The sequence below is a fragment of the Phoxinus phoxinus genome (genome assembly GCF_949152265.1).
Source record: "Phoxinus phoxinus genome assembly, chromosome: 13".
Lineage (NCBI taxonomy): Eukaryota > Metazoa > Chordata > Actinopteri > Cypriniformes > Leuciscidae > Phoxinus > Phoxinus phoxinus.
This window is the reverse complement of record NC_136888.1, coordinates 27,889,599-27,915,677: the sequence shown is the minus strand read 5'-3', so window position 1 is coordinate 27,915,677 and position 26,079 is coordinate 27,889,599. Positions and strand designations below refer to the sequence as shown.

At 37.3% G+C, this 26,079-nt stretch overlaps 2 protein-coding genes across 12 annotated transcripts in view; one reads left to right on the top strand and one right to left on the bottom strand.

The window, feature by feature from the left end:
• Positions 1-55: 55 nt before the first annotated feature.
• impg1b (interphotoreceptor matrix proteoglycan 1b) lies at positions 56-24,484 on the bottom strand. Of its 5 annotated transcripts, none has more exons than XM_079632709.1 (18): positions 23,948-24,484; positions 19,680-19,904; positions 17,951-18,117; positions 17,784-17,812; positions 17,362-17,390; positions 17,234-17,277; positions 16,993-17,142; positions 14,833-14,891; positions 14,184-14,365; positions 13,762-14,103; positions 12,754-13,601; positions 11,646-11,735; positions 8,769-8,988; positions 7,066-7,276; positions 5,231-5,416; positions 4,931-5,114; positions 2,431-2,514; positions 56-606 (listed from the first exon to the last, which is right to left on the bottom strand). In XM_079632709.1, exons 1-18 carry the CDS (start codon positions 24,012-24,014, stop codon positions 526-528), a joined length of 3,198 nt encoding a protein of 1,065 aa, XP_079488835.1. In that variant the 5' UTR covers positions 24,015-24,484; the 3' UTR covers positions 56-525. The 5 variants fall into 5 exon arrangements, with proteins under 5 accessions (XP_079488835.1, XP_079488837.1, XP_079488838.1 ...); XM_079632711.1 differs by having other exon boundaries at positions 13,915-14,103; XM_079632712.1 differs by lacking the exon at positions 4,931-5,114.
• colec11 (collectin sub-family member 11) overlaps positions 1,197-26,079 on the top strand; it is a 63,237-nt gene continuing 38,354 nt past the window's right edge. For 2 of the 7 annotated variants that reach the window (XM_079632716.1, XM_079632714.1), the window contains exons 1-4: positions 1,197-1,367; positions 1,475-1,648; positions 2,501-2,596; positions 4,051-4,109. The gene's annotated coding sequence lies outside the window, so the exon portion shown is untranslated. Of the gene's footprint in view, positions 1,368-1,474; positions 1,649-1,669; positions 1,748-2,500; positions 2,597-4,050; positions 4,110-26,079 lie in introns of those variants that run through there. The other 5 variants (XM_079632715.1, XM_079632719.1, XM_079632720.1 and 2 more) reach the window with 5 other exon arrangements.

The window sequence follows — 26,079 nt, the reverse complement described above, 5'->3', positions numbered from 1 at the left end:
ACAGCTGAAATATTCTACAATACTTTTTTCTGTTTATTGTAAAAACAAATATATATATACCTGTATTTTTGTCTTTTTTCCCCAAGTGATACCATTAAGAGTTACAGAAATACTTTACATTCAATTTCTTTGTTTGGGACACTGAGGATAGACTAGAAGATATGACTAGAATCTGTTTTCTATTTAAGATACAACCAAATGTATCAATTGTAAATAAATACCTCATTGTGAGGGAGGAAACAACCCTTTGACAAGTATTCAAAGCATCCAACACATTACATGTCTCATATACAATTTACATTTTTTTTTTCGAGGTACAATTAAAAATAACTTCAGCAGTGATCTAAATCACATGTCCCCATTCCTGGAGGTATTCCTTCAGTTGTCCAAGAATATTGCTGATTCTTGAGTAGAGCGGTTGTATCAAACTCACCAAATGTCTACGAGAAACCAGCAAAGTTGAGTTGCTTGAATAGCACTGAAGAGCTTTGGTGCCATGCTTAGCTTAAAAAAAGTGTCTGGACATCATAAAACAGTCACTTCAAATCCTTCACTATCAGGACTTCTCAAAACACCGCAAGAGGACCTGCTGGACATCCGCCACGTCTGTAATACAACATGAAGAAAAACAACCTGGTTATTCAAGAAGCTAAGAAAAACAAAATCATCAGCAGTTGTGTATAATTGCAATGCAGAACAACTTTCTGTGACTAATGGGATAATTCACCCAAAAATGAAATCACCCTAATGCATATTCAAACCGTTTTAATTTTCTTTCTTCTGCTGAACACAAAAGAAGATATTTTGAAGAATGTTGGTAACCAGTTGACTAGCCATTGACTTCCATAGTATTTTTTTTCCAACTATGGGAAATCTATGGCTACTTTCAACTGTTTGATTACCAACATTCTTCAAAGTATCTTCTTTTGTATTCAATAGAAGAAGAAAAAAAAGAAAAAAAAGTTTGGAACAACTTGAGGGTGAGTAAATTTTCAATTTTGGGTGGGTGAACCATCCCTTTAAAGGCAAAGTGAACAGCTCACCAGAATCGCCAATATGACCATATTAGATCCAATAAAATACATTTTAAAAAGTTGTATTCATTCAATTAAATGTTTAGGTGGTGAATTGTAAATTCTAAATGACTCTACACGCCTATAAAACTCCCCACCTAGACAACAGACGTCAACATGCTCCAGACACGAAGACAGGCAATTTGGATGTGTTGGTTTAATTTGCAGTCTGCTTGTGGTCGTTATTACTGCCATTAACTCATATGGACGCGCGTGAGCGAGACATTTTTTAAAATGTATCCTTGTGGTTGATATAAAATAAAGAAGAGAATAATATATAAAAACAACAATATGGTGCGTAAATAATTAATTGTAATTTGATTTTAGAGTGTGACCTCATTAAGGTCATTTGTTGCTAATGCTAGGTAAAGTTAGGCTAATAGTCGCTGTGTTTGTTTTAGCGTGCAGCCCAGGAGGACAACTCAGTAGAAAGACATGTTTTCGTTCCATAACGTTAATTTGTGGTAGCCTACAATGAATGAAAAAAAAAGAAATACGATTTCTATTTATTGTTTCGCTCGAAATGATCTGCTCCCACAGTGCACTGCAATTGCGAGTTCAGAAACGATCAAAATGTGAGTGTCAAGACATGTCGCTGATACGGCTTTACTCGCTGATGGTGAATATGAAATGTATCTAGAAACTATATAATTTAAAGTTCATAATTTAAACTAGTAGGTTATTTTATATTTGTGTGCTTTACTTTACGTGCTTTACGTAACTTAAGAGTTAAAGGTTTTGTGAGCTTATCAAACATGCACTGTCAGGATCCATAAGAAAGTAGGTTAATTATTCGAACGGAAAATACATTAAGTTACTCAGGTGAGTCCGTTCATTGATAAACAAAGCAATATTGCCTTAATATTTTAGTTGTCAAGCTCATACCTTGTTTAATATTCTATTGTTTACAAATCCTTCATAGTTTACACTGCTAATTTAACAATTCCACTTGAGGACTAGAGGATTACTTTCAGGAATAATCAACGTATTATATTAAGTCACACTTGAATGAATACAAATTCTCATCTCTCATCCATGACAAATATTTAAGCCTACTAGACCAAATATTGCTGCTTCTGCTTTTCATTACTTTACAATATATTTATTTAATAACTTGTTTGAAATACATAGACATATTTATTTGGGTTCTGAGATTGTAAAAGAAAAATGTAATTGGAACTGAACGTCTGTGATGGGAAGGACGCAAAACATCTAGTTTATCAATATTATTTCCTCTTCTATATGATAGTTGACATTTTGATGGGAAAGATTTATCATCTTGATAGAATAAATCAAGCTGTCGTGATTATTTACGGATGCTGTTTGCATCAAATTGGTTGTTTTCACACCAGCTTACCTCGTTAGGTGGTATACACTGATGGAAGTCAACCATTTCTGATGTTAACTTTTCTGATCTTCTGGTGTAGAGTTGTCTGGGGATCTGGGAAAGGAATGACAGACCACAATCAATCTTGAACCTTTTTTTTTGCCGTGGAGACAGTCTTGTTAAGCAACGAAGCAAGGTAAATTTTTGGCATGGATACATCCATCGGTCAATATTTTGATGAGCAAAACATCTGTTGCTGGAAAAAAAGTTTAATATTCATAATATCATTAGTTTAGACAACTACAGATGCACTAGTCTAAATGAGATGCAAAACCCATGCATGCTGTCCATAATTTCTAGTGTCCTCTTAGGAAAATCATTCCTTAAAGGATAATTCCGGTATTTAACACCTTGAGTCTATATTGTAGTTTGTTTTGGATGAACAAGAGTGGTGGACAAAATTTTTTTGACAATGGTTCCTCTCTCGAGTTTTTGACTATAATAGAATTGGCCATGGACCCATTTAACATTGGAGTCAATGGGCATGTCCGAAAATGTCATTAAAACAGCCAATAATGTTCGTTTACAAAACTGTGCAACTCACCGAGTGATTAGTGATGTTAGTTGATGTTCCAGAAACAAAAAGTGTTGCGAAATACAGTTTCTGTCGTGTTTTATTCGTCATTTTGTAAAATCCCATTGAATTCTGTTGAAGGACTGAGTGCTCGTTAATATAAATGCGCTACCCGAAACGGAAAGGGGGCTGTTTACATTTGGTCGATGTAGTCTTTTTGCTCGCTTCCGTTTCTCATAAGGCTAGCGAGCAGAGCAACTATGCTCCGGGAGAGTAAGCGAAATAAACAAACAAAACCTTCATTAATTGTTACTTGTAATATGAAGTTGAACTCGACTGTGACCGTGAGTGTCCCGCGAGACATAAACATCAGTTATCGCCATCAAGTGGACGGGAGTGTGCTAACGCCTCAGATTCAAATATTGAGCGGAAGTTACACGGTTGTGAAGTGTCTGAAAAAATAGTTCCACTATAGCAAAATAAACGGATTGGAATCATATATTGCGACGATATATTGTTTATAATCATCAACAAACACCACTAACCACTCGGTGAGTTGCACAGTTTTGTAAACGAACATTATTGGCTGTTTTAATGACATTTTCGGACATGCCCATTGACTCCAATGTTAAATGGGTCCATGGCCAATTCTATTATAGTCAAAAACTCGAGAGAGGAACCATTGTCAAAAAAAATGTTGTCCACCACTCTTGTTCATCCAAAACAAACTATAGACTCAAGGTGTTAAATACCGGAATTATCCTTTAATGTTGTGTCTTTGAAGGGCTCAGAAGAATAATAGTGGATTTCTTTTGTATGTTTGTTTGAATACATTGTGTCTGTAACTTGTTTATAGAAGAACATATATTACTGTTTTGAATCTATTTGAATACATAGTGTGTTGGGGATACTGATGCATGGATTTTACAATAGCATTTAGTTTCTTCTAGACAAAGAAACCCTCAAAAAACAGCTGATTCACCAAAAGCAACATATTTTTTGCTGAAGTTAATGTCTATTCTGTATAATTCTTCCCTTTACATAAATATAGACTATTGTCACTGTCTTTTTTGCAGTGCATGGTTTTCCTGTTCCATAAGATAATTGAGTGCAGTGTCTAAAGCCAGATTTTAAGGTAATTTCAACATTTATTTATTTTTAATATTGCACATATTCTGCAACAAATGTTGCATATATTGTCATTATGTAACTAATATGAATCCGGGAATGAATGAATTTGTTGTGAAAGATGTGCAAAGTGGTCTGACAGACTTCTGGGGCAAAAGGGAGTTTAGTGATATAGTAATATAATCTATAGTCCATTACTATAAATTATATAGATTATATTACAGTATCTTCATAATTCAGCTTTGCCATCGCAGGAATGCAGTATTGTTTTATATATTCAAATAGAAAACCGTTATTATAAATTGTACTAGTATTTTAAAATAATACTGTTTTTTTTTTACCCAAGTTTTGATCAAATAAATGCAGCTTTGGTGAGCATTAGAGACTTCTTTCAAAAACATAAAAAACTCTTATCATCCCCAAACCTTTGAACGGTAGTGTAGTTTTTGATGGTATTTCAGCTGTTCAGTTAGCATATTTTAGGCTATTAGGGTCTGCACACAAATTTGGTTTGGTTTTCAAATCGATTTGGAATATCGATCTGGACCCAATAATAAATAAATAAATTTGATTTTAACCAGATTTCAATTTACACTTGAATGTGTTTTGGATCGTATTTCTAAGGATCAGAATTAGTGTTTTTGCTATTCTGATACCAAAAAGTCGATTTAAGTCAGATATGCCAAAAAAAAATCCGTCAGATCAGAATCTCAAACGAAGGACATGGATATGATTTAATCATGGGTTGATTATGGATGTTAGTAGCGGTCATGACATCGATTTAAATAAATAGATAATTAAGAATACCATCTTGGTTGTAAACTTTACCTCAATACTAAGTTGTATACTTTCAAGTGATCGAAATGTGCCTTGGCCTGAGTGTTGTAAGGAGGCTGAGTCAGAGCTCATGGGACAGAGGATGCTCGACACATGTGTTAAGACCCCATCGTCATTCTCAAAAACTGGATTTACTCTCATAGTATTACCAAAGGGGAATGCAGATTGTGAACGCCTACAATGCAAAGGAAATCAGGTCTTAACACCAACATGTTTAAAACGGGTCAGCACTGCAAATCCAAATCTGAAAAGAAAAATCAAATGTCTAAATAAAAAGAAAACCCTTCTTACACAAGTCTCAAGCTCTTTCTGGTCCGTATACATTTCTTGTTAATGAAAATCAAGATGCCTATCACAGCACAAACCACTGAGAGGCTTCCCACCATGCAGGCTACGAGAAGGAGAGGGTCAATGGGCACAGACACCAATTCGTTGCAGCGTTCTCCATGGTAGTGCCAGAATTGACCTACGGGACATCTAAAAGTGGTTGAGAGAATACATGTCAGAGAATTGTGCATGCATAGGAATGTGGTAGTTTTTTTCCAAAGTGCCCCTATTATGCTTTTTCGATTATTACCTTTCATGCAGTGTGTAATATAGCTTTTTGTAAATGTAAAAACTCTGCAATGCTTTGAAGATCAAAGTGCACAACAAATAAAGTTATTATCTTCTGAAAGAAAGAATCGATTCCGAGCTGCTAAAACAAATCGTCTCAAGTCTCACTTCCTGTTACATACCTAAGTAATAATTTAACAAATTTGCTTAATGGCAGCCTTGACTGTCTGCGAACACCGTAATTGTAGCTGAGGCCTGGAAGAGTTTGGTTTGTGTTGTCGACATGGCGAGAAGACGATATGTTTAGCACTGCAAAATAAATCTACTTCAAAAGGATTGAGGACTCGCACTGTAATTAATATGGAAAAGCCGACACTTTCGTTTCTGTTCGTATCGCTGTGTTTACAAGCGCAGAGGAAGCCTCCGGAGCTGAAATTCAGATATGGTAATAATAGGCATTTCATTTCCAACACGGGCTGTAAGCGGTAGACCAATCACAACTGACTGGGTCGTTTGACCAATCAGAACGGAGTAGGCTCTTGGAAACGAGGGGTTTAGAGACTGAATCTTTGAACAACCGTTTAAAGACTCTTTGAGACATGAGTCTATAAGCAATGTATATTATGAAAAAAATTAAGTGTTTTTTGACCTTGGATGCATGTAAAGCTGTTGTAGGAGACCAAAATTAAGAACCTTTGAAATAGCATAATAGGGGCGCTTTAATACATATTTTTAACAGTGGGAACACCAATGACAAATAAATCATTAATTATTTTTTTTATAATTTTGTTCAGCTTCAGCAAAACAAATATTTTAAATAAATAACTAAATATCATAGTGAAGAGGACAATGAGACCAGGAACTTGAAAATTTCAGACAATAAAAAAAACGTCCAACATATAGACCTTATGTAGCCCCGCCCCTTTTTAGCGCTGCACTCGTTGTGTTCTTTCTTCTGGTTTGTAATGTATGTCCACAGCATGAAGGTAAGATCTTACAGTTTTATGAATGGACCACAACTTGCCACTGGGGTAGTCCCTTTAAAGGAACTTCATAGTAGTACCTTAAGGGTACGTATTACTAATGAAGCTTATTTCCGCCATGCATGGAGTAAAACAATTCAAAAGATAATTGTGACTTTTTATCTTGTAATTTTGACTTTTTTTCTCAGAATTTCAAGTTTATATCTCACAATTCTGACTTTATAACTTGCAATTGCGAGAGAAAAAAAAAGTCGTAATTGAAAGTCGCAATTACCTTTTTATTTTATATTTAGTGGCGGAAACAAGCTTCCATACTAATATGCTCTAAGGTACTAATAAGCACCCTTTAAGGGTAAATAAGGTACACATGTGTACATTTAAAGGTACTTCCTCATTGACAAGCTGTTGTACCCCTATATTTTTTGCACTTTTTTTTTTCTGGCAGTGCAGGTGAAGAACTTTGTATGCTCAAGTGGTTTTGGTTTCCCCTCCTTATAATCTCCTTCGAAATAAATTCTAAGAAAAGCAGCAGTTTTAGAAGTTCTTTGATATCCTTTTTCACTTTCAAAGGTCATCATGTTAACGTACCTGCAGGTCGCTCCGTGTCCTGGTATAACTTCACACTGGCCTCCGTTCAGGCAGTATTCCGGCTGTAGGTCACAGATGCCCGTACAGGGCTGGCCGTCCACTGTGCTGTAGCCCGGATCGCACAGACACTCGGGCTCTGTGGTTAACGTGTTCACCACGCAGCGGGAGAACTCGTTACACGCCGTAAACTTACATGGATCGACGTGATCGGCTGGATTAGACAATGAGAACTAATTGGATTGAAATACTTGCAGCCAGACAGACAAAGACGATTAAAGACTTAATACAGGTGTTGGTATCCCTTTACGTTAATGTAGATGATTTTGTTTACTGTTCTGCCCCATTCGCACTGACAGCATTTTTATTGCTGGATGATTAAGGTCTGGACGCCCTAATATAATTGGTGGAATTTGTAGATGCCAATAACATTAGAAAATCTCATTACAAATTAGATGCGTTGTTAAAAAATAAGAGGAGATTTTAATTTGACAAGGAATCAGTTGTTGCTAATAATTAACATGTGGTCTGGTGAAATTGGCAAGTCTCATTGAAATTGAATGACTTTAATGACCCTTTTTTTCTTTTCTTTTTTTTTTTACAGCAAATCGCAGTCAGCGTGAACAGAACTTTCTTAAAAGGATAGTTCACCCAAAATGTTTTATCATTTTTGAAAATCATTTACTCACCCTCATGCCCTTCCAAAACCTGTATGACTTAGTTTCTTCTGCAGAATACAAAAGAAGATTTTGAAGAACATTTGGACCCCAATTAGCTTTCATTGTATGGACAAAAAAAAAGGAACATTTATTTAGGGTCCAATTATTAGCATGCGTATTACTAGGATATTGGCTGTTTATTAGTACTTATAAAGCACATATTAATGCCTTGTTCTGCATGACCATATTCTATATCCCTTAATCATACCAAAGACTAGATATGGAAAGATGTCACTCCTATTACTTATGAATGGGAGAATCTGCAACTCGCAAAATGGGGGAATACGTCTCGCCTTCTAAGTAAAAGAGCCAATCGCTGATTGGTAAAGGGGACAGTTCATATCAGATTTTGTTGCTATTTTGAAATATGTCATTTAATTGTGAGTTCGGCAAGCAGTTTTTGAGATTTCAGGATTCCCCCATTCGAATAGATAGGACTTGGTCTTGGGTGCCCGAAGTAGCTGCTCGGAGGCGTTGCAAATATGGCCGCCGAGTTAACAGACATTGCTTGAAAAGGACTATGAACCTGGCTACTCTATACCTAAACTTAACAACTACCTTACTAACTATTAATAAGCAGTAATTAGGAGTTTATGGAGGCAAAGATCATAGTTAATAGTGAGAATTGGACCCTAATCTAAAGTGTGACCTAAAAAACACTAAAATAAATTATCCTCTTTTTGTTCCACATGAAGAAAGAAAGTCAGAACGACATGAGGGCCAGTAATTTCCATTTTTGGGTGAACTATCCCTTTAGATCAAGGGTGTCCAAACTCGGTCCTGGAGGGCCACTGTCCTGTAGAGTTTAGCTCTAACTCTAACAACACACCTGCCTGGAAGTTTCTAGTTTGGCCTTGTTTAGCTGGTTTAGGTGTGTTTAATTGGGGTTGGAGCTGAACTCTGCTGGACAGTGGCCCTCCAGGAGCAGGACTGGACACCTCTGCTTTAGAGGAACTACCTGTTTTCTCTTTTCAACACCGTCCTTACCTGCTTCCACATCCACTGATTGGGAATCAATTTCCATATCCAATCTCTTAGACGCTGCATTGCAGAAGTCCTCAAGCACGCACTGCACCGTCTTCGTAACATTGTACGGAACTGGTTTGTTTAATTTCATCTTGCTGTTTACCACCACACTGCCATTCTTAAAGTTCAGAATCTCCAGCTCCTTAAATCCAGTCAGGTTGGACTGTAGATACGGCAGGAGCTGCGGGAAAGTAGAGATAAAAGTGAAATTGAGTGAGTTGCGACTTCTCTTTCATCATGGCTGACTAGTGCAGACTGGTTAATTGTGCATGAACGTAACGCAACTCAGATGCAAAACTTTTGGGATTGTCAATTCTAAAGCAATTCTCTTCAATTCCTCGAAACTAAACGATTTTGGCTAGTGTCTGTCTCTCATCCTATTACAATATGCAAAATCTTCTCAATGCTCATTTCATTCCGCATGAGGAGGGCCAGTTAGAGAGATAAAGACGGTTGTTCAGGAGAAATAGGGCATAGCAGCTCAGTCATTCATCTCAAGCTCAAGATTTCAAGAGATTGATTGCACCAGTCAACAAAAGATGGAAGTCTTGAGGATATGACATCCGCACAAGAGTCACAGAGATTATTAGCGTTTTGAAAATGTTATTCAATAATTCACAATTTTCACCGTGGTATTTTTGTTTAATGGGATGTTTTGTTGAAAACCTTATTAATCTCTTAGTTAAAAGATAATGAGGAATTAACAAGTCCGAAAGTCGAAAAAAGCCTTTTTAAATATTTAACCTCACAATTTTGAATAAAAATAAAAATGTTTTCACCTCAAAATATTTTTTATATTATTAAGCATTTAATAGTTAAAGGAGAGTGAATGTAAAAAAAAATCCAAAAAGGCTTCTGTTGTATTTAGAAAAAATTAATAAAAAAAATACAAATACAAGTAGGAGAACAAAAGGCCCGAAGGCCTGAGATGATGTTGTATTTAACTAAGTGTATAACAGGAGATAATCTGTATTAAAAGGTAGACCTGATCTGCCAGTCATGATCAACCTCTCACCTCTCGGCTAAGTGCCAGGGCAGAGCAGGTGTTATTCTTCCCCACAGGGCAGGCTTTGACTCACAGCTCAGTCTCAATCAATGTTACTGTCTGGCTGATGCCAGTGTCGTGACCTTTTATTGCCATCACAGGACAGAAGGAATCAGCTAATATATACAGTCAGTATCCAAATAGTTTAATAAATTAATGAATTATCACAGTCAGCAGCAGCAGCAGCAGCAGCATGTAGTGCATCCCTATTTTTGAATACTGATTCTAACACTCTCTATATAGCATGGTGCCTTGTATCTACTGGTTTATAGGGATCTCTTACAGTATTGTTCTGTTCTATTTTTTTTTATTATACTTTTAATATACGTTTAATACTTATTAGTATATATATTTAAAACATTAAAATGTAAATGAAAACCATTGTTTTGGTCTCCATGTCCAATCGAGATGGTTGCTACACAAACCAGTAGAGACAGGAGTAAATGAGCATCCTACAAGGTTGAGAGGCTAAAATCAATGCAAACCTAGTATAGGACTAAAATATTACAGTTGTCTCTACAAAAGCGACAAAAACCGTTGAATTATAAATGGGCGAAATTGATGTGTACGGTGAAAAATCAATTTTTTGCAGAAATTGCAAGAACATAAATATCTAGCGATTATCAAATTACCCTTTGAAAGCCCATTTATGAATCAATAAACCAATTTTACGGCCATTTTACCCAGATACTTACCAGAGTAGTTCCTGACCAGATTTTTAGTAGTTCATGTGATAATCCAAAAGGTCTCATAGTACTGGCGTTAGTCATGACAAACTACAACACAATACTAGTTTGGGCAACCACTTATTATTGGAAATGGAGTTTTGTATCTTAGGATTCACACAAATTTAAAAATAAAAAGTAAAACAATATCTTATGGAACAGAATGATAAATTGTATAGTAGTCCCCTTTAGAACTGTGTTGTATGAAGATAATAAAACTGCAGACTAAAACAGTTAGGAATAGTCATTATTATAGTCTTTAACACACATGAAAACCAGTCTGGACCAGTCTAGATTGACAATTAAAAAATTGATTGATTGAAAAGAGATTGCGTTCACCCAGAACCATTCACAAACAAGCCAAAAAAGTAGCTAGTGTTTCTCTGTGTATTGCTTTTATTACAAATAATTCATTGAACTGTTCATTTTAAAATCAACAAAAGTGCTTTGTCATTGATGTAACACTCTAATAAATAACATTTGGAGACTCATTACATTCAAGGACACGTCTCACCGAAGAACAATTCTAAACCATTAGGCTGCCTAACCAACTAAAATCAGTTCTGAGAAACAAAACTAGACAGCAAGTCCCTGAGGGATTTTTTTTTTTTTGGCATGCTCTGTTTTTGGTTGTTTAATTCAACAGGATTGTGAAATTATTTCCTCTGTTTTACACAAATAAGAAAAACAACAACTTTATTCACAGATATAAAGGTTTAGCATTTGATATGAGCACATACTCTTATAATGCTTATATGCACGTATTCTATGCACATATAAAGTTTGCACAGATCCTGAGAAACCAAAATATGCACAGAGCAATAAGGCAACACTTACACTATCAAGATTTAAACAAGTAGCAAAAGTATGTTGCAGGTTGGGTAGATAAGCCATACAGTAAGCGTTTAGCTTTGGTTAATGCTGGTTAGAGAGCTCATTAATCAGCAGTTATTAAACATGGTTATTTTGATCAGTACGATCAGATGTGGAAAGTTATTAGACAAAGGTGCAGAATTTAGTGCCAAAAAGTGATTGATTATGCTTTTTCAAGCTTGGATATAGATGTACCGGTATTGAGGCTAATATCTTCTGTTCTCTCTCAGTCACTTGACTAGAGGCCTCGGGGTTTGGCGAGTCGCTTGGTTCAGAGAATTGTCTCTAGTTGAAAAAACAGGATATTATAAGATATAATCTGAATAAAAACAACAACACTTAGATGTGAAACTGCAGTAAGGTTGGCTAAGAGCTGTTCTGAAAGTCCCATGTTTGTAATACTCTTGTCCACGTCGTAAATGAGTGTATATGAGTGGTGTAGAGTGGAAGTGGAGTGTTTCTCCTTGGGTGAGTAGGTTTTTTTTTTTTTTTTGAAAAGTTGAAGCAAAAGTTGCAATAGGATTGTTCTGGGCAGGTTTTCTCTCCAGTGAGCATGGTGTGACCGGGGTGCAGAAAATGGAAAAAAGGTTGTGGAGCTGGAGCAGAGTGATTACGCATAATTTTGAACAGGGAGGAAAAATGGCTCCACTCATATGCTGTTCAAGTCTATGTTGCTTGGTGGTATGCAAAGCTTGATGCTTTGGCTTGTTTTGGAACAACTGGCAAAATTTTGTCTGAAATTTAAGCTACTCAGTTTGTACTTCTTATTTAGTAATCTATTGTATGAAAGCAATATCACACTAACAACCTATATCGGTATATCGGCACAATTGTAATTACTAACCTATGTTAATTGTTTAATTGTAGCTGTCCTCTATTCAGTACTACACCACTCTTGCTTGTGTGAGATTGCATAATTATGTTTTGAAATTGGCCATACATGATTTCACCCTATGTTTTTCTGTTGAAATTGAAAAGTAAGGTAAACAAAGGTTCATAGAAAAACATTTGAAGTGACAAAATAAGTATCCTTGCACAAAATGTACAGAAATGTAATTCAATTTTTCTGTCAGTCACCCAAACCCTTTTTACATTGGCTTTATAGAAAAATGCATATTACATTTCAAACAACACTGTTCTCAGATGCCATCTGTCAAAACACTGCAGACAAATGACACACTTTATCTATTCAGTTTCCCAGCATGCACTGTGGCACAAATAAAAAAAAGTAAAGCTAACAACAAAGGGAGGATAAAAAGGCATGTAGCAAGAGAAAGTCAAAGACAAAAGTGTGTTTACCTACCAGTTCAAGAAACGTGTTCTCCAGTGATTTGTACTCGGGGGAACTCTTGTTGAAAAGATCCTCAGAAAACATCAAATTAGTCACACGTAAACTAAAAAACACCACTAACTCTTTGGCCTGGTTAGAAGCCATCATCGAAGGAGTGGTAACGTAACCTTGAGGATGAGCCGAGGATTGTGGATTCTCGTCGATCTCTGAGGGCAATCCACTCCCAAAGTCCAGAGTCTTGTCCTCATCAGACTGCTCTACATCTTCTTGTGTGTCTTTTCCATTATCTGTACTACCTTCTTGTGGGGGAGGTGAAACTGTCCAGAGAGTCTGTCCCCTTTCCTCCAGGAAATTGTCCGGGGTCAGGTGTGAAATGAGGTCTTCTGTGGGCGTTTGCTCAGAGGGAATAGCTTCAGGGAGAATTGGTTCTGGAGTGGTAGGTCCAACAGGATGGAGTGTGTCTACGGTGGCACTGACAGATGGAGACTCGATGTGGTCACTAAGGTCAATTGAAGGGGGCGACTCTGGGCTATCAACTGAACCGGTAGGGTATGAAGGAAGTCCTTCGGCAGAGGTCTCTAAAGGTTCGGAGGGGCCAATTGTGCCATCTTCTTGAAATACAGAATCTTGAGCTCGCTTAGTAGGGGTTAGGGATGTCAAGATTGATGATGTTGCCTCTGCAGGAATGGCATGTGGTGTCATATCAAAATCCATTTCAGGTTGAGCTGAAGTAGATGCTTTTACCACTTCAAAATATTCCACGTCCAGTGGTGGAGCCATGGCAACAATTTCATTTCCTACATCCTCTTGGACTTCAGACAACTTTGATAGGGAATCCACTGTAGTGGTTCTTGGCAAACCTGGAAAACAAAGAACCGGTTTCAGAGAGTGTATTTTAAAGTGCTTGGAATCTAATGTGAAATTAAAATTAATTTTCTCATTCATTGGCTGCCTAGCTTAAGGGTCTTAGTAGGGAAGCAGGCGCTCTTGTGCACTACTCACTACAAATGAGAAATTTACCTTTGATAGCTAAAGTGTCTTCAGTGATTTGACTTGCCGTCTTAAAACCCTCAAGTTGGGAGTTGCTGATTATCTCCGTGGCTACTGATAGTGTGGGGACATGGGACGATATATCAAGTACTTTATGTACATCACTCCTTTCTGTCCCCTCACCAAAAAATGTTTGAGTCCTATCAGGGCCTAGATCCCCCAAAAAGTTGCCCACACTTCCAGAAGGCGCAATAGTTTCCTCCGAGTTGGCTTTTGTGGACTGTGTACTCACTTCCCCAGGTAAAAATCTCGATTCTTTACTCATTTCAGTACTGGATCTCGTATTTTCATGCTTGTCTGCTGTTGAAGAGTCTGTACAGGGCGATTTAGGTAAGGTTAAATATTTGTAGTCTGTCTAGGGCCTTTATATTGATTATATTGATTTTGTGTACCTGGTTCGAAAGTTAGGGAAAGCACGTCCACAGGAAGTGATGTGTCCTCACTTAGCGCCTTGACCACCATGCTCTTTAGGACTCCCTCTATGCCATTTTCATCAGTGAAGTCTGTGTCACCTATGGCCTGTGTCCCATCAGTCTCAAACACTACAGCATAGCTCGCTGCAACACCTCCAGATCTGACCGATGTTATGAAGGGAATTGTAAGAGGTTTGTTATTCACCTTAGCACTCTTGTTATCTTTAAAGGACCTCAATGCCATTGCCCATTTAAAATCTCAATAATCATATTAATTACTGACATATAAGGTTGAGACTTTTTCAAATCTTATGAGAACTGATTGTACACATTGTTTAGATGTGCCCTCTATTTGAATGTATTTTATATTTAAAAGCATTTGTGGTTTCTGGAACTTTAAAGTCAATCTAAAAAAAACATGAGGGTTAATTTTCAAAAGTATACTACACAGTCTACAGTACAACACAACATAATGTTTGCAGTTGTTCTGAACACAATTTGCCAAAATGTTCTTCAAATACTTACCCCGAGTTGCCCCTGTGAGAGAATTACCCATCCAAAAATACAATTTTCAAGTTCAATGGACTGCAATATATCGGTGAATCCCACAGTTCCAACATCAACCTACCGAAATCTCAGCACTCGAATCTCTTTAAACCCAGGAAGTTTGTCGAATACATGCAGCATCTGCAGAAGTGGAAATGAAAAATATTTTTAGACATATTTGCAATATCCCTTTTTTAATTTCAATATTCAGTAATCTTTGTACGGCAGGTTACAAAACTTCAGATTATGGATTGTCAGACATGCTGCCACGCTGTTAAATCATGTGCCATGGCTCTAGTCTTTTTTTAACTAATCTCATGCTGCCTTCTGAAGTTACCCAATTCTTGTTTGGCTTTCCTGTTATTTGATCTTTTACGCTAAGCTACTTTCAAATCTACTATATAACTTTGTCTTTGCCTTGTTTATGTATTTTGAGAAATAGACAACCACTGGGACTTATTATTTATTTGTTTTTAAAATGGCAATAATAATAATAATAATATATGTATATATATACTTTGAGATGTTTTCTAGAATGTTAACACAAATACACTATTTCTGCTTATTTTCTCAGAATTATGTAATTACAGTTATCTCTCACTACCCATGAAACTAGCTGTTCCTTGACCATAACTCAGTACTTCATATAGATTAAACTATATATTAAGTTAAAGCCCCCCTGTGGTGAAAATCAAGCTTTTAATGTGGTGTTTTTAATATGCTTTAAAGGTGCATTGTGTAATATTTAGGAGAATCTGTAGACAGAAATGCAATATAACATACATAACTATGTTTTCAGTGGTGTATAAAGGCCTTACATAATGAACCGTTATATTTTTATTACCTTAGAATGAGCCATCTCTCTATCTACATACACCGCGGGTCCCCTTACATTGAAATGCAGACATGTTTCTACTCTAGCCCTAAACGGACAAACGCCTTTCGTCACTGTTGCTGTTCTTCGTGCAAAGAAGCTAGCTAAAGTCAGCGAATAAAACACTGACACAACGATAATATACTAAATAATAAAGTAAACATAATTTCTTAATTCATCTTTGTAAAGAAACCTCATTGCTTAACTGGCTACTCTCTGCTGTCTTAGACGATGACATCTTTTCTTGTCGGCCACCGTAACTTTTGTTGGTTGCAATTTGCAACCTCACCACTAGATGCTGCTAGAAATCACATACTGCACCTTTAAGACAAACCATGTGCAAATTCATGTCAACATTCACTCTCTTCCATTGGTGAAAAGTGAAGCCGTCAAAGTCCTAATATGGCGCTAACATCTTGGGACCTTATTTTGCGCATATTAGTAAGTAGGAAGTAAAGCCGCGATATAAAGGTCCCGCCCTCACTCCTGGAGAAACGGTTAATACAAAATTGAGTGTGTGAAATAAACAGTTATGGACATGTGGAAATTAAAATTGAAGCTCCAATCACCTCCTGGAAATACCCCCAAAAAGTCTGTTGGTGCCTCAGTGACTTCGTTTAGAGAAGCTGACTAGACTTTCTAGCCAGTAGACTGGAAGCCAGTTTCTAGCCAGTAGACTTTCTAGCCAGTAGACAGGGAGGTGGAGTTTATAACCTATACTAGGGCTAGCCACCGGGGGGCGATCGAGATGCTTTGGTTCCACTTTTCATCACTTGTGCGGCACGCTTGCTCTGGACTGGTGTGAGGCAGGACTAATTTGCATATTCATAGAACCACGTATACTAAATGAGGCAAAGGGTGTAGAGTTATATTCAAGGTATTTTAAAGCATGACGACTTTTTTTTCCAAAGGCAAGATGTCATTTTTGTGATCAAAGGTGAGTTTTAAGGGATCAAATGATTGACTACAGTGAGACTTTAAGATAAGCATAAATATATATAGGCCAATATATATATATTACTTTTAAAGAAACCTTATTATGTCCTGAGTCCTGACAAAATTAAAATGTACATTTTAAAAATATATATATATTTTATTAGTTTTCATAGCTGTGTTCCTGTTCCAATGTTCCTGTTTCCATATTTCACCTGCATTGAGTTCAACAACATCATGCAGGCTCTGGTGAGATGTATAGCCTAGATCTTTTAAAAAAACATTTGAAGTCATTATGCTCCTGTTTCCTGTGTAATTATATGACATAGCTGATAGATTTGTTTGAGATTTTTAGATACATGTTCTCATAATTAGTACAAAATATCAGAAAATCCCAGTTAAATGGCTTTAATTAGAATAATAATTTTGCCTAACCTGCTCGTCAAGTTTGTGAGTGAAGTCTTCATATTGAGGGCTGCCTGGATCCCTCAGTAGGGCGTTGTAGATGGGGTCTACTACAGTCACGCTGAACTCCACAATGTGCTCCTCCATCCTCTGAGGGACAGCATCTGGTGCCCCAGTTTCCTATCAGATCAGAGAATAGTCAATTTGTTTGTTTCTAACTTCATCAGTATGTTAAGCGCATATTCTAAAAAGCACAAGTTAGTGGCCATACGCTGTCAGCTTCCGTGATGAAAAGCTCAGCAGGACTCTTTGAACCTGAAGCATAAAAAGCCATCAATCAGTCACGTTTTTATAAGATCAACCAGTATTCTTTTTCTCTCTCGGACGGTGAGGACTTACATTTCTCGCCTAGTGCAGGTGTGAGAGCCCTAAAAATAATTGAAAACATGTTGAGAAGGGATGAATCAATCCGAGAATGATAAATGCAATAAAATTCATTGTCCCCGATAAAAGGGTTGACTGCATATAAGCCCGGGTATGTTTGTGTGGCTCTAACACCCAAGCGTAATATGTCTGGGCACAGATCCCTCTTATTAAAGTGGATCAGGTCAGAGAGCAGTGTGTAGCTAGGCCACCAAATATGAACAAACTTTGTTTTTTAAAGGACAAGCTGAGATTTTCTCATCTCCCACTAGTCAGGTGACCTCATTCTAGATAGTCTGAAGGGTTTGGGCCCTAAAAATGAAGACAAGTATATCGCCATACCATGAGTACTGAGACCAAGAGGCCCTTGAATTCAAGATCATCTTCAGGATTCTTACCTCTCCTGTTCATCTTGAGCATCCACTCTCTGTAAATGATATAAATCTCTTTGAGAATTTACAAAAAGAAAGAACCATTTTTTTCAATTTAATGATATTGGCACATTTGGGATGCATTGGCAAGACGATTGGACTGAATTGGCAATCGGACACAAGCAGCTACTTACACTGGCTACCATGTCAAGATGCTCCTGCGTGCTACTAAAATTTCGGGCCAGATCCTCCATGCAAAGCGAGTCTCTCTGACAGGCGTACACCCACTGCTGGTACTCCATGGTGTCAGGAACTCTGTCGAAAAAGATCCGGAAGGCCTCCCACACAGCTTCTTGACAAACTGTTAAATAGCATGGGAATAATTTAGAGAAGGCTGTTGGAGAATTGTGTTGAGACGACTGAGAGGACTAACAGAAAAGACCTGATAAAAACAGGCCAGGACACCTAAAATTAATTATATGCACTGCTGACAGAGGCATAACATACTTAATAGTATTTAGTATGCAGCCATTTTCTGCCATTATCTCATTTTGCCAACACAGTTATTATGGACATCTAATTAAGAGTATCGCTTAACTGCATTTGACAGCTAAATGTGCCTCACCTTTAGCTTGTTTGTTCCAGTAATTTAATATCATGCTATCTGGTTAAAATGTTTTGTCATGTAACCAAAAATTGTGCTTCACGTGGTTTTTATCTTAATTTACTGGTTTTATTCAAGCCAAAAATATGATTTAATATGACTAAATCAACCTGACAGCATTAGAATACACCAGTGAAAGTCATTTTTAATGGTCAGATCAAGCATAAATCGGCACTTAAAGGGACCCTTCATCCTATTTACGCGCTATCATTTCATTCCAAACCCATTTGACTTCATGTTGACTAATTTTATGATACTTTTAGGCTGGATTTGCATCCTTTTGAAAGCTTCTGTCCACATTCATTGTTATCGCATGGCAAAAACAAATAGCACATTATTCATAACTAGTGTTGTGTTCCACAGAATTCCTACAGGTGGTTGTTAGTAAATGATTACCTGATTTTTAAGTGTTTTTCAATTTGTTTATTGATCAGCTCACAGTTTTAATGTAACTAGTTTCATAAACACTACCATTCAAAGGTTTGGGCTTGGTGAGATGTATTTGAACATTAGCCTCTTGCTTATATCTTATGCTCACTTGAACATGCTTATCCTATGCTCCCCACATAATACAGTAAAACATATATTTTATATTTTAAAATGTAATTAATTTCTGTGATGGCAAAGCCACATTTTCAGCATCATTACTCCAGTCATCAGTGTGATCCATGATCCTTCAGAAATGATTCTAATATTCTGATTTGGTGCTCAAGAAACATTTCTTTTTTATCATCAAAGTTGAAAACAGTTATGACACTTGATATTTTTATGGAAACCATGTTCAATTTTTAACGAATAGAAAGTTTTAAAAGAACAGCATTTATTTGATATAGATCTTATTTGATCATATTCACATATCACACTTTAATGCTTCCTTGTTGAATAAAAGTATGTTTCAATAAAAAAAAGTTTTTTACTGACCCCAGTCTATTGAACTCTAGTGTATAAAGTTAATAATTAGATTAGATATTAAAAAACAACATTTTCAAGTTTATTTTTAACTTTTATTTTACTTTCCTTGCCTCATTTTACTGTACAAACAGAAAAACACACTGAAACACACACAAAAAAGTAGGTACACTACTTCTTGGCTCAGAGCCACTTTTTTCTGGCTTGGCTTGATCTTTAATCTCCCCGAAGGCTGCAAAATGATTGGGAAGTTAATTATGATTTATGAGGATCTGAGGTGTTGTAGCCAAATTTGGCACTGATATTCAAGGCTCCGTCCCCTGTGGTGTTTAGGGTAGAAGTTGTCCTACCTCTTAGTTTGTAGTAGGCTTTATGGCTGGTGATGATCTCCGCCATGCTCTCTTGAGGACAGACTTTCACCCCCGTACTAAACAGCGCTGATCTCTTTGCTCGATGCCCGTCTAGAGAAAGTGAATCTCTGCCATCTGTCGACTGTTTGATTGGCTGTGGAGTCTCCAGGAAGTGCCTGTACTTCACATTTCTGATCCTGAGAATCAAGTCGTCAGCCGTGAGTTCTGCAAATGTCACAACAACAGCGTGTGTTCATTGTTTCAGAAGAGTTGGATTGACTTTACCTAAGGATAGTAAGCCGATGGATCATATAATTACACCTCATGTAATTACGCTAGCCCAGAGACCATTTGAAACCTTTTAAGTCTATGATTAGTATGCTGAATGAACATTTAATTGGATTATGCCTAAGTCAAGCAGTCGGTTATAACACCATCCAGGCAGATGTTAAGTGCTTTCACTAGATAAGAGTTGCAAAGGTCTGCTCTCTATTTGTATTAATCTAATTGCATTTGATTGGAACCACATCACTTTTACATAAATTCAAAGCTGAAAGAAAGTCTTTAAAAGAATGCTTGGCACATGTGTGTGTACTGAGTTTACTATTGCAATTAAACAGGATAGGTCAACTCTTTTTGTTGATATTGAAAGTCAGTGGGGTGACAATGTTGGACCTTGTTGACTTTCATTGTATGGACAAAATAAATGTTTAAAAATATCCTTTTGTGTTCCACAGTATTTTTGGAACAATATTAAGGTCAGTAAATGAATTTTTACAGTGATGTTTCATTCAAAGATCTTACTTGACCCTCAGGTCGAAGACTCATGCTGACATCTAAGAGTATTAAAGTAACTCAAGGTGACCCACCTTCTGACCTGTTACCTAATCAGTTCTGGCCAGAGCTGTTCGAGTTAACCAGCACCTGCGGTCATTGGCCACATATAGACTGCACCTTGGTGTTTAACTGGTATTTACAGAACAGTGCAGTTTTGGATGGATGGTCCTGAAATTAGAACGACAGCAAAGCTCACTACATTAACTTCAGTTCATATCATTGTCACAGTGAACATATGCACTGCATAATGACAACGATGCATTTATAGTAATTACCTACTTCAGTAATGAAGCATCGAACAATTATACAGTTAATAGCTCGCATAAAAATACATCTGGATGTTTTTACATCAAATTAAGACAGTTTTGGTTTTGGCTAGTTTAATAGCTTGCCTCATCAGCAGTTATGGCTTAAACTTTATCATTGCCTCTTAGACGGTACATTCAGATCCATTAAAAAACAGACCAATTGTTTGTCCCCTCCAAGTAAGATCTGAGCCACTTCAACAAATCTGATATCATATTAGTTCAAATCAAAGCAATGTCATACCATGAGGTTAGGCTAAAAGTATAGGATTTAGGGCCTCTATTGAAATGGGCTAAATGTTTTGTGTGACCAGCTGGTAAACTTCAGAGAGCTTCTTAAAACATTAAGGCTCACCATAGGGGGTCCCTCAGACTTCGCTGGACCTCTGTTTACCGCTCGCAGATTAGCATAAGCTTAGTTAGTAGTCAAGTAATAGCGTTAGCGATATAAGTATAGTAGAGGCTAAACACATACCTCTGTTTTTAACATTCTGCTGATAACTTTTAAAGCCTAATGTGTAATCTTGCTTTACAGAATCTTTTAAAGCATGTGATCAGTCCTCTTGTACCTCACTAAGACAGGATTTCTTGTGTACATTAGCAGATTTATCTGCATAGCATAGCATAGCATAGCATAGCATAGCACAGTTAGGTATACGCTACCTGTAAATAGTGTTTTGGATGTTAATGTCCTTTGTTGACCAGGCTTATCTGCTGGTGAATTGCATAACCACTGAACCAGCACTTAAAGGTAGGGTAGGCAATTTGTTTTACAAACACTTTTGAAACTCTCTTCACATCCTGATAGCAATCAATAATAGAAGTAGTCTAAATATTAAAAGGACCAACACATTTTCGTCCTATCATTGCATTTTGTCCTGCCTGTCAACATGTGTTTCCATACATTACACGTCATCAGCGCGTTGCTATGCAGAGTTGTACACAGAAAGTCACCAAGTGCCAAAAAGAAACAGCAGCCGCCTTTTACAGTTCCACCTGAACCAAAACAACGAGCTTATGCTTCGTTCACGCCATGTCGAAACCGTAATTACGAGTTGGCAACCTGTGAAGTTCTACCTGAAACTGTTCACGTCCTCAGACTCGGTTTTATGCGTTTCTATGTCAACACTATCAATGCTGAAATTAATCTGCAGCAGTCAAGTAAGACTGGTACAAGTAAGAGATCTGAAAGTTGGTTACGTTCATTATTATTGTAATGACATGAGGTACATGAGGTCATTTAACGCCGTCTCTTGTGATGCTTCGCAGACTGTGTGCGTTCATGTGTTTTGAAGGAGGCGTAGCTTTGGAGACGATCTGAAGCGAGGGTGAGATCTAATGTTTTCAAAGGTAACTTGTTATTGCTAGCCTCTACTTTTAACTAGCATAAAATAGCCTGAGCTAAACAAATTTGGATACAAAACTGTAGCAGGCTCTTTGGAAAAACGTCCCTGCGGCGACATTTCTGCAAAATTATTTTATTAGAGTTAGTTATACTTTTCTCTTGGACTCAAAGCTGCAATAGTACACAACATACAATTTTTTTTTACATAAATAAAAAGAATACCATAACAATTACTACATTTTACTATTTAAAATATTAATAGAGACAGGTATTAATGTTTTTTGTAACGGTTGCTTTTACAAAGTGGAACTCTATAACGCTTCCCTGATAGCAATAGTTGATACATTATGTTGCTTCTCGCATGTTTTGCTACACTTTCAAAATGAAATGTTCAGTGAGTGGAATGTGTGTTTAGTGTGTGAATTGTAATTTCAGTTTGACACAGATGAACGTGAATCTGGTAACTTTGGTTGTTTTATGTATCATTGCAGTTTGGAAATGAAGTAAAAGTTGAGCACTCTGTTGTGTTTGAAAATAACTTACTACCTACAGTACACTAACCTTTATTGTAAACCTAAATGATAGTGTTAAAAAAAAAGTGAGATAAAAATAAATTGAAGAAACTGAAGAAACCATGCCATTTTAATTGGGCTCTGTTAGTCTTTGAGCTTGTTTATCATGACCAATGTTTCATAGTACAAAGCTGTAGGTGAGCTACTGAGCAAATTTACTATGTCAGAAAAACCATAGGTATGGAGATGGTAAAAGTGTTTTGAGTTCATAACATGGTATTGGGCAAGGAACTGTGTGAAAATAAGTCTTAATTAATGGTCTTAATAATCTACCCCAAAAGGAATACAAGTTGGTGTTTTACTGCAACTCGTGTTCATTTAAACTGGAAACAGCAGTGAATTGTGTGTAGGAATTATTGTCGCAATTCATCTGAGACTTTGGTGTCAGATCAGATTGGACTTTCAGTCTAATTGTTTTGATCTGACACAAAAGATGCCCTGTTCGAGAGCCACATGTGGCCTTATTAAAAGATGTTTACAGTGGAAGACATGCAGTTAGCAGAGCACTCCGAGATACGAGGGTCTCAACAATGTGTATCGGGGTCAGAGAACATCTGACCACATCTGTTAATTAGCAAGTGAGCAGATGTAGGGCCACTGTAGCAATTTCTCAAAGATAAACCAGGGCGACTGATTTGATCATGTGTCCCGCTGCTGTCTATGAGCCTGCCGAGCACATGTGCAGACATGAGGGGCGGCGACGCTAATTGAGCTGTACTTCTGAAGCGATGAGCGAGGCCCCACAGCAAAGCTACAAGCCAGAAAAGATTAGCGTTCCACACGGCCACAAACAGAATGCCTTTTGTTTCCCTCTCCTAATGAATGGAGCTTCTGAACACTGCAGCCAGACGGGAGGCATTCAGAACTCGCATGAAATGTTAGCGAAACGCGAGCATATTGCACCGAAAAGAAAGCGCTAATGGCGTGCGTGCCACAAAAATGTTATCAAATGATTTGTCATAAGGCTTTGTTTTGCATAAGAAAAATCTTTGGGTTTCTTTTATGTCCTCACAAATTGGCTCCTAAAATATTTAAAAGCTCATTCGATCACTGAGGGCGGAAAGATGCTATTGTGTGAGGAATCGCATAGGCTATAGCAGCTCTGAGGCGTTGTACGTTACCGAAAGTACTGTTTTTGCTGAATTCTGAGACTTTCTTTGAGTAAAACAAGCAAAAGAGCATTCAAACGGCGTTCAAACACAAGCTTACCTTTGATTCTGGTGGCTTGGAGGGTAAACAAGAACAGAATGAGGAATAATCCTGTTTTCAATGGCATGTTGCAGTAGATTATGTCCTTTTGGATGTAAAGTTGCTCATTTGGCCAGAAAAGACAGTCCGTATTGACTTATCTGACATCCGAGGGAGAAAGAGTTAATTTCCATCGACTATGTGTCCAGGTTTCCATGGACGGGGCTGTGTGTGGGCACTACTGTAGGTTGGGTGGTATTCCTTACAGATGGTACAGGTTCTCGGGTACAATTTAGTCTCAAGTGTGCGAGTGGGTGGAAGATGCTCTTCAGGGGTGTGAGGGGAGTGATGAGGTTAAAAGCACTGCCTCTTTTTCTGGACTAATCTGTTTACCTCTCACTGACTCCTAATCCCTGTGGGCCCACGTGGTGGACTGTCTTCATCCTGTTAGTAGCCTTCTGGACCAGCATCTGCTAGCCTCCGTGCTTCGGTCACAAGCCACTCGACTAGCGTACTTGCTCTCTTTCCAGTCCGTCTCTCTCAGCCAGGCCCACTCGACACGAGTTTCTCAGCCCTCTGCCAGCTTTTGTGGCTGCCAAGCCAAAACGTGGTATTCTACTCCCCCTCTTCGAGACACCAGGCTCTGCCCTTTCTCTGATCATGGGGCCAGATCTGTGGACTGAGCGTGTGTTGTCGTACCCTTGTGGTGCTTGTTAGTCCCCAGGCCTACTGCTTGAGCTGGGAAGAGGATTACACACACCCTGCTTATTAAATTTCACAGCCATAAATAAGTCTCCGCAGCTCAAAATCCATTCAAGACCTTCCACGTCGCTGGACCGTGCAAGTTGAACTTCCAACTTTCAAGAGATAATGAGAACAGGCTGGTGGCCATTTGTAACCAGCTGAAACCCCCGCTGGAAATGAGAATTTTAATTATTATTATTTTTTTATCTAGTTAGGGCTCTGAATAATTGCTGCTCATTTCACTTGTGGCCTGGAGGGGGAAAAACTCTCTTCTGCACTGCATTTTGAAGTGTGAAGTTGAAGTGTTTATTCAAAAAAGAAATATTGATTATCATGATTGTCCTAATAACGTAGACTAATAATGTATATGTATATTAAATAAAATAATAGCTACAAACAGGATAGTTTCTTAATCTGTTGTAACCTATTTGTAAAGTTTAGGTTCCAATAAAAGTGAATGTACAAAAATTTGCCAATATAGCAACAACGTACTGTAAAATCATAGTAAATTATTTTAAATGTTTTATTTTCCAATACTTATTGGAATTTATTGAATTGCTTTTAGCAAAAATAATGTTTGTTTTATTTGGTTTTATGTTCAGTCATGTAATATAATAAAAAAATCGAAATCAGTTAAAATGAGATCTTGAAACCATGTATGGTTTCAGAATGGATAATGACGCAAATACCAGTAAATTGACTGGTGCAAACCTTAGTAAATCACCTTTCATATTCATTTAAATACTGTTGTGTTTGAAAGGGATACTCCTACAAATGCAATTTATAGGTCATTAACAATTTATAGATAAATAATCCGCAAAAAGTAATTTCAGCACAATTTTTTCACTGCTTGTCTTTAGTAAATCCTGACAGAAGTTTTTTTAACACCAAAAGAGGGTTTGCACTGGCGCAAGCTGTTAGTAAATCTGCCCCTATAGTTACAGTTTTTTATTTTAGACTATAATTTATGTGGCAACATCATTTTTTTCCTTTTCATTTATTTCCTGTTTAAATTAGCTTTTGAAATTCATTCAATTTTCAAATTAGATCCCAGCTTTTCAGAATGGGCTGTGACTTACTTATTAGATAATATATTTGGATTCCACTAAACAATCATGACACCCTAACCAGCTGCTCTCATTTTCTCCTTTTAAATCAGAATCAGAGGAAAATCCTATTCTGACTAAGAAGCTCAGCTCAATGAGCAGATCCCTGCAATGCGGCTTTTAAATTCACCTGTCTAATAGTAGAGTTAATTCAATCTCTCTAGGTGACAGGAAAAGTCCAGGGATATACCGGCAGTACTTGTGCGCTAATGCAAGCAGACTTGCACTGAAAGTCAGGAAAACCAGTCGACCGACCTTTCTACGTTTAATTGTCTTCGGGAGCCTGATTCTATTAAGAGCGGT

Bases quoted from the DNA above. Each gene is read 5' to 3' on its own strand.
- impg1b (XM_079632709.1), bottom strand. From the start codon at position 24,014: ATGCCATTGAAAACAGGATTATTCCTCATTCTGTTCTTGTTTACCCTC. The intron at 14,366-14,832 runs GTAGGTTGATGT...AACATCGGTCAG, and splicing joins ATTCGAGTGCTGAGATTTCG to ATCTGGAGGTGTTGCAGCGA. The intron at 5,115-5,230 runs GTAAGAAGGGTT...TTTGCATTGTAG, and splicing joins AGAAAGAGCTTGAGACTTGT to GCGTTCACAATCTGCATTCC.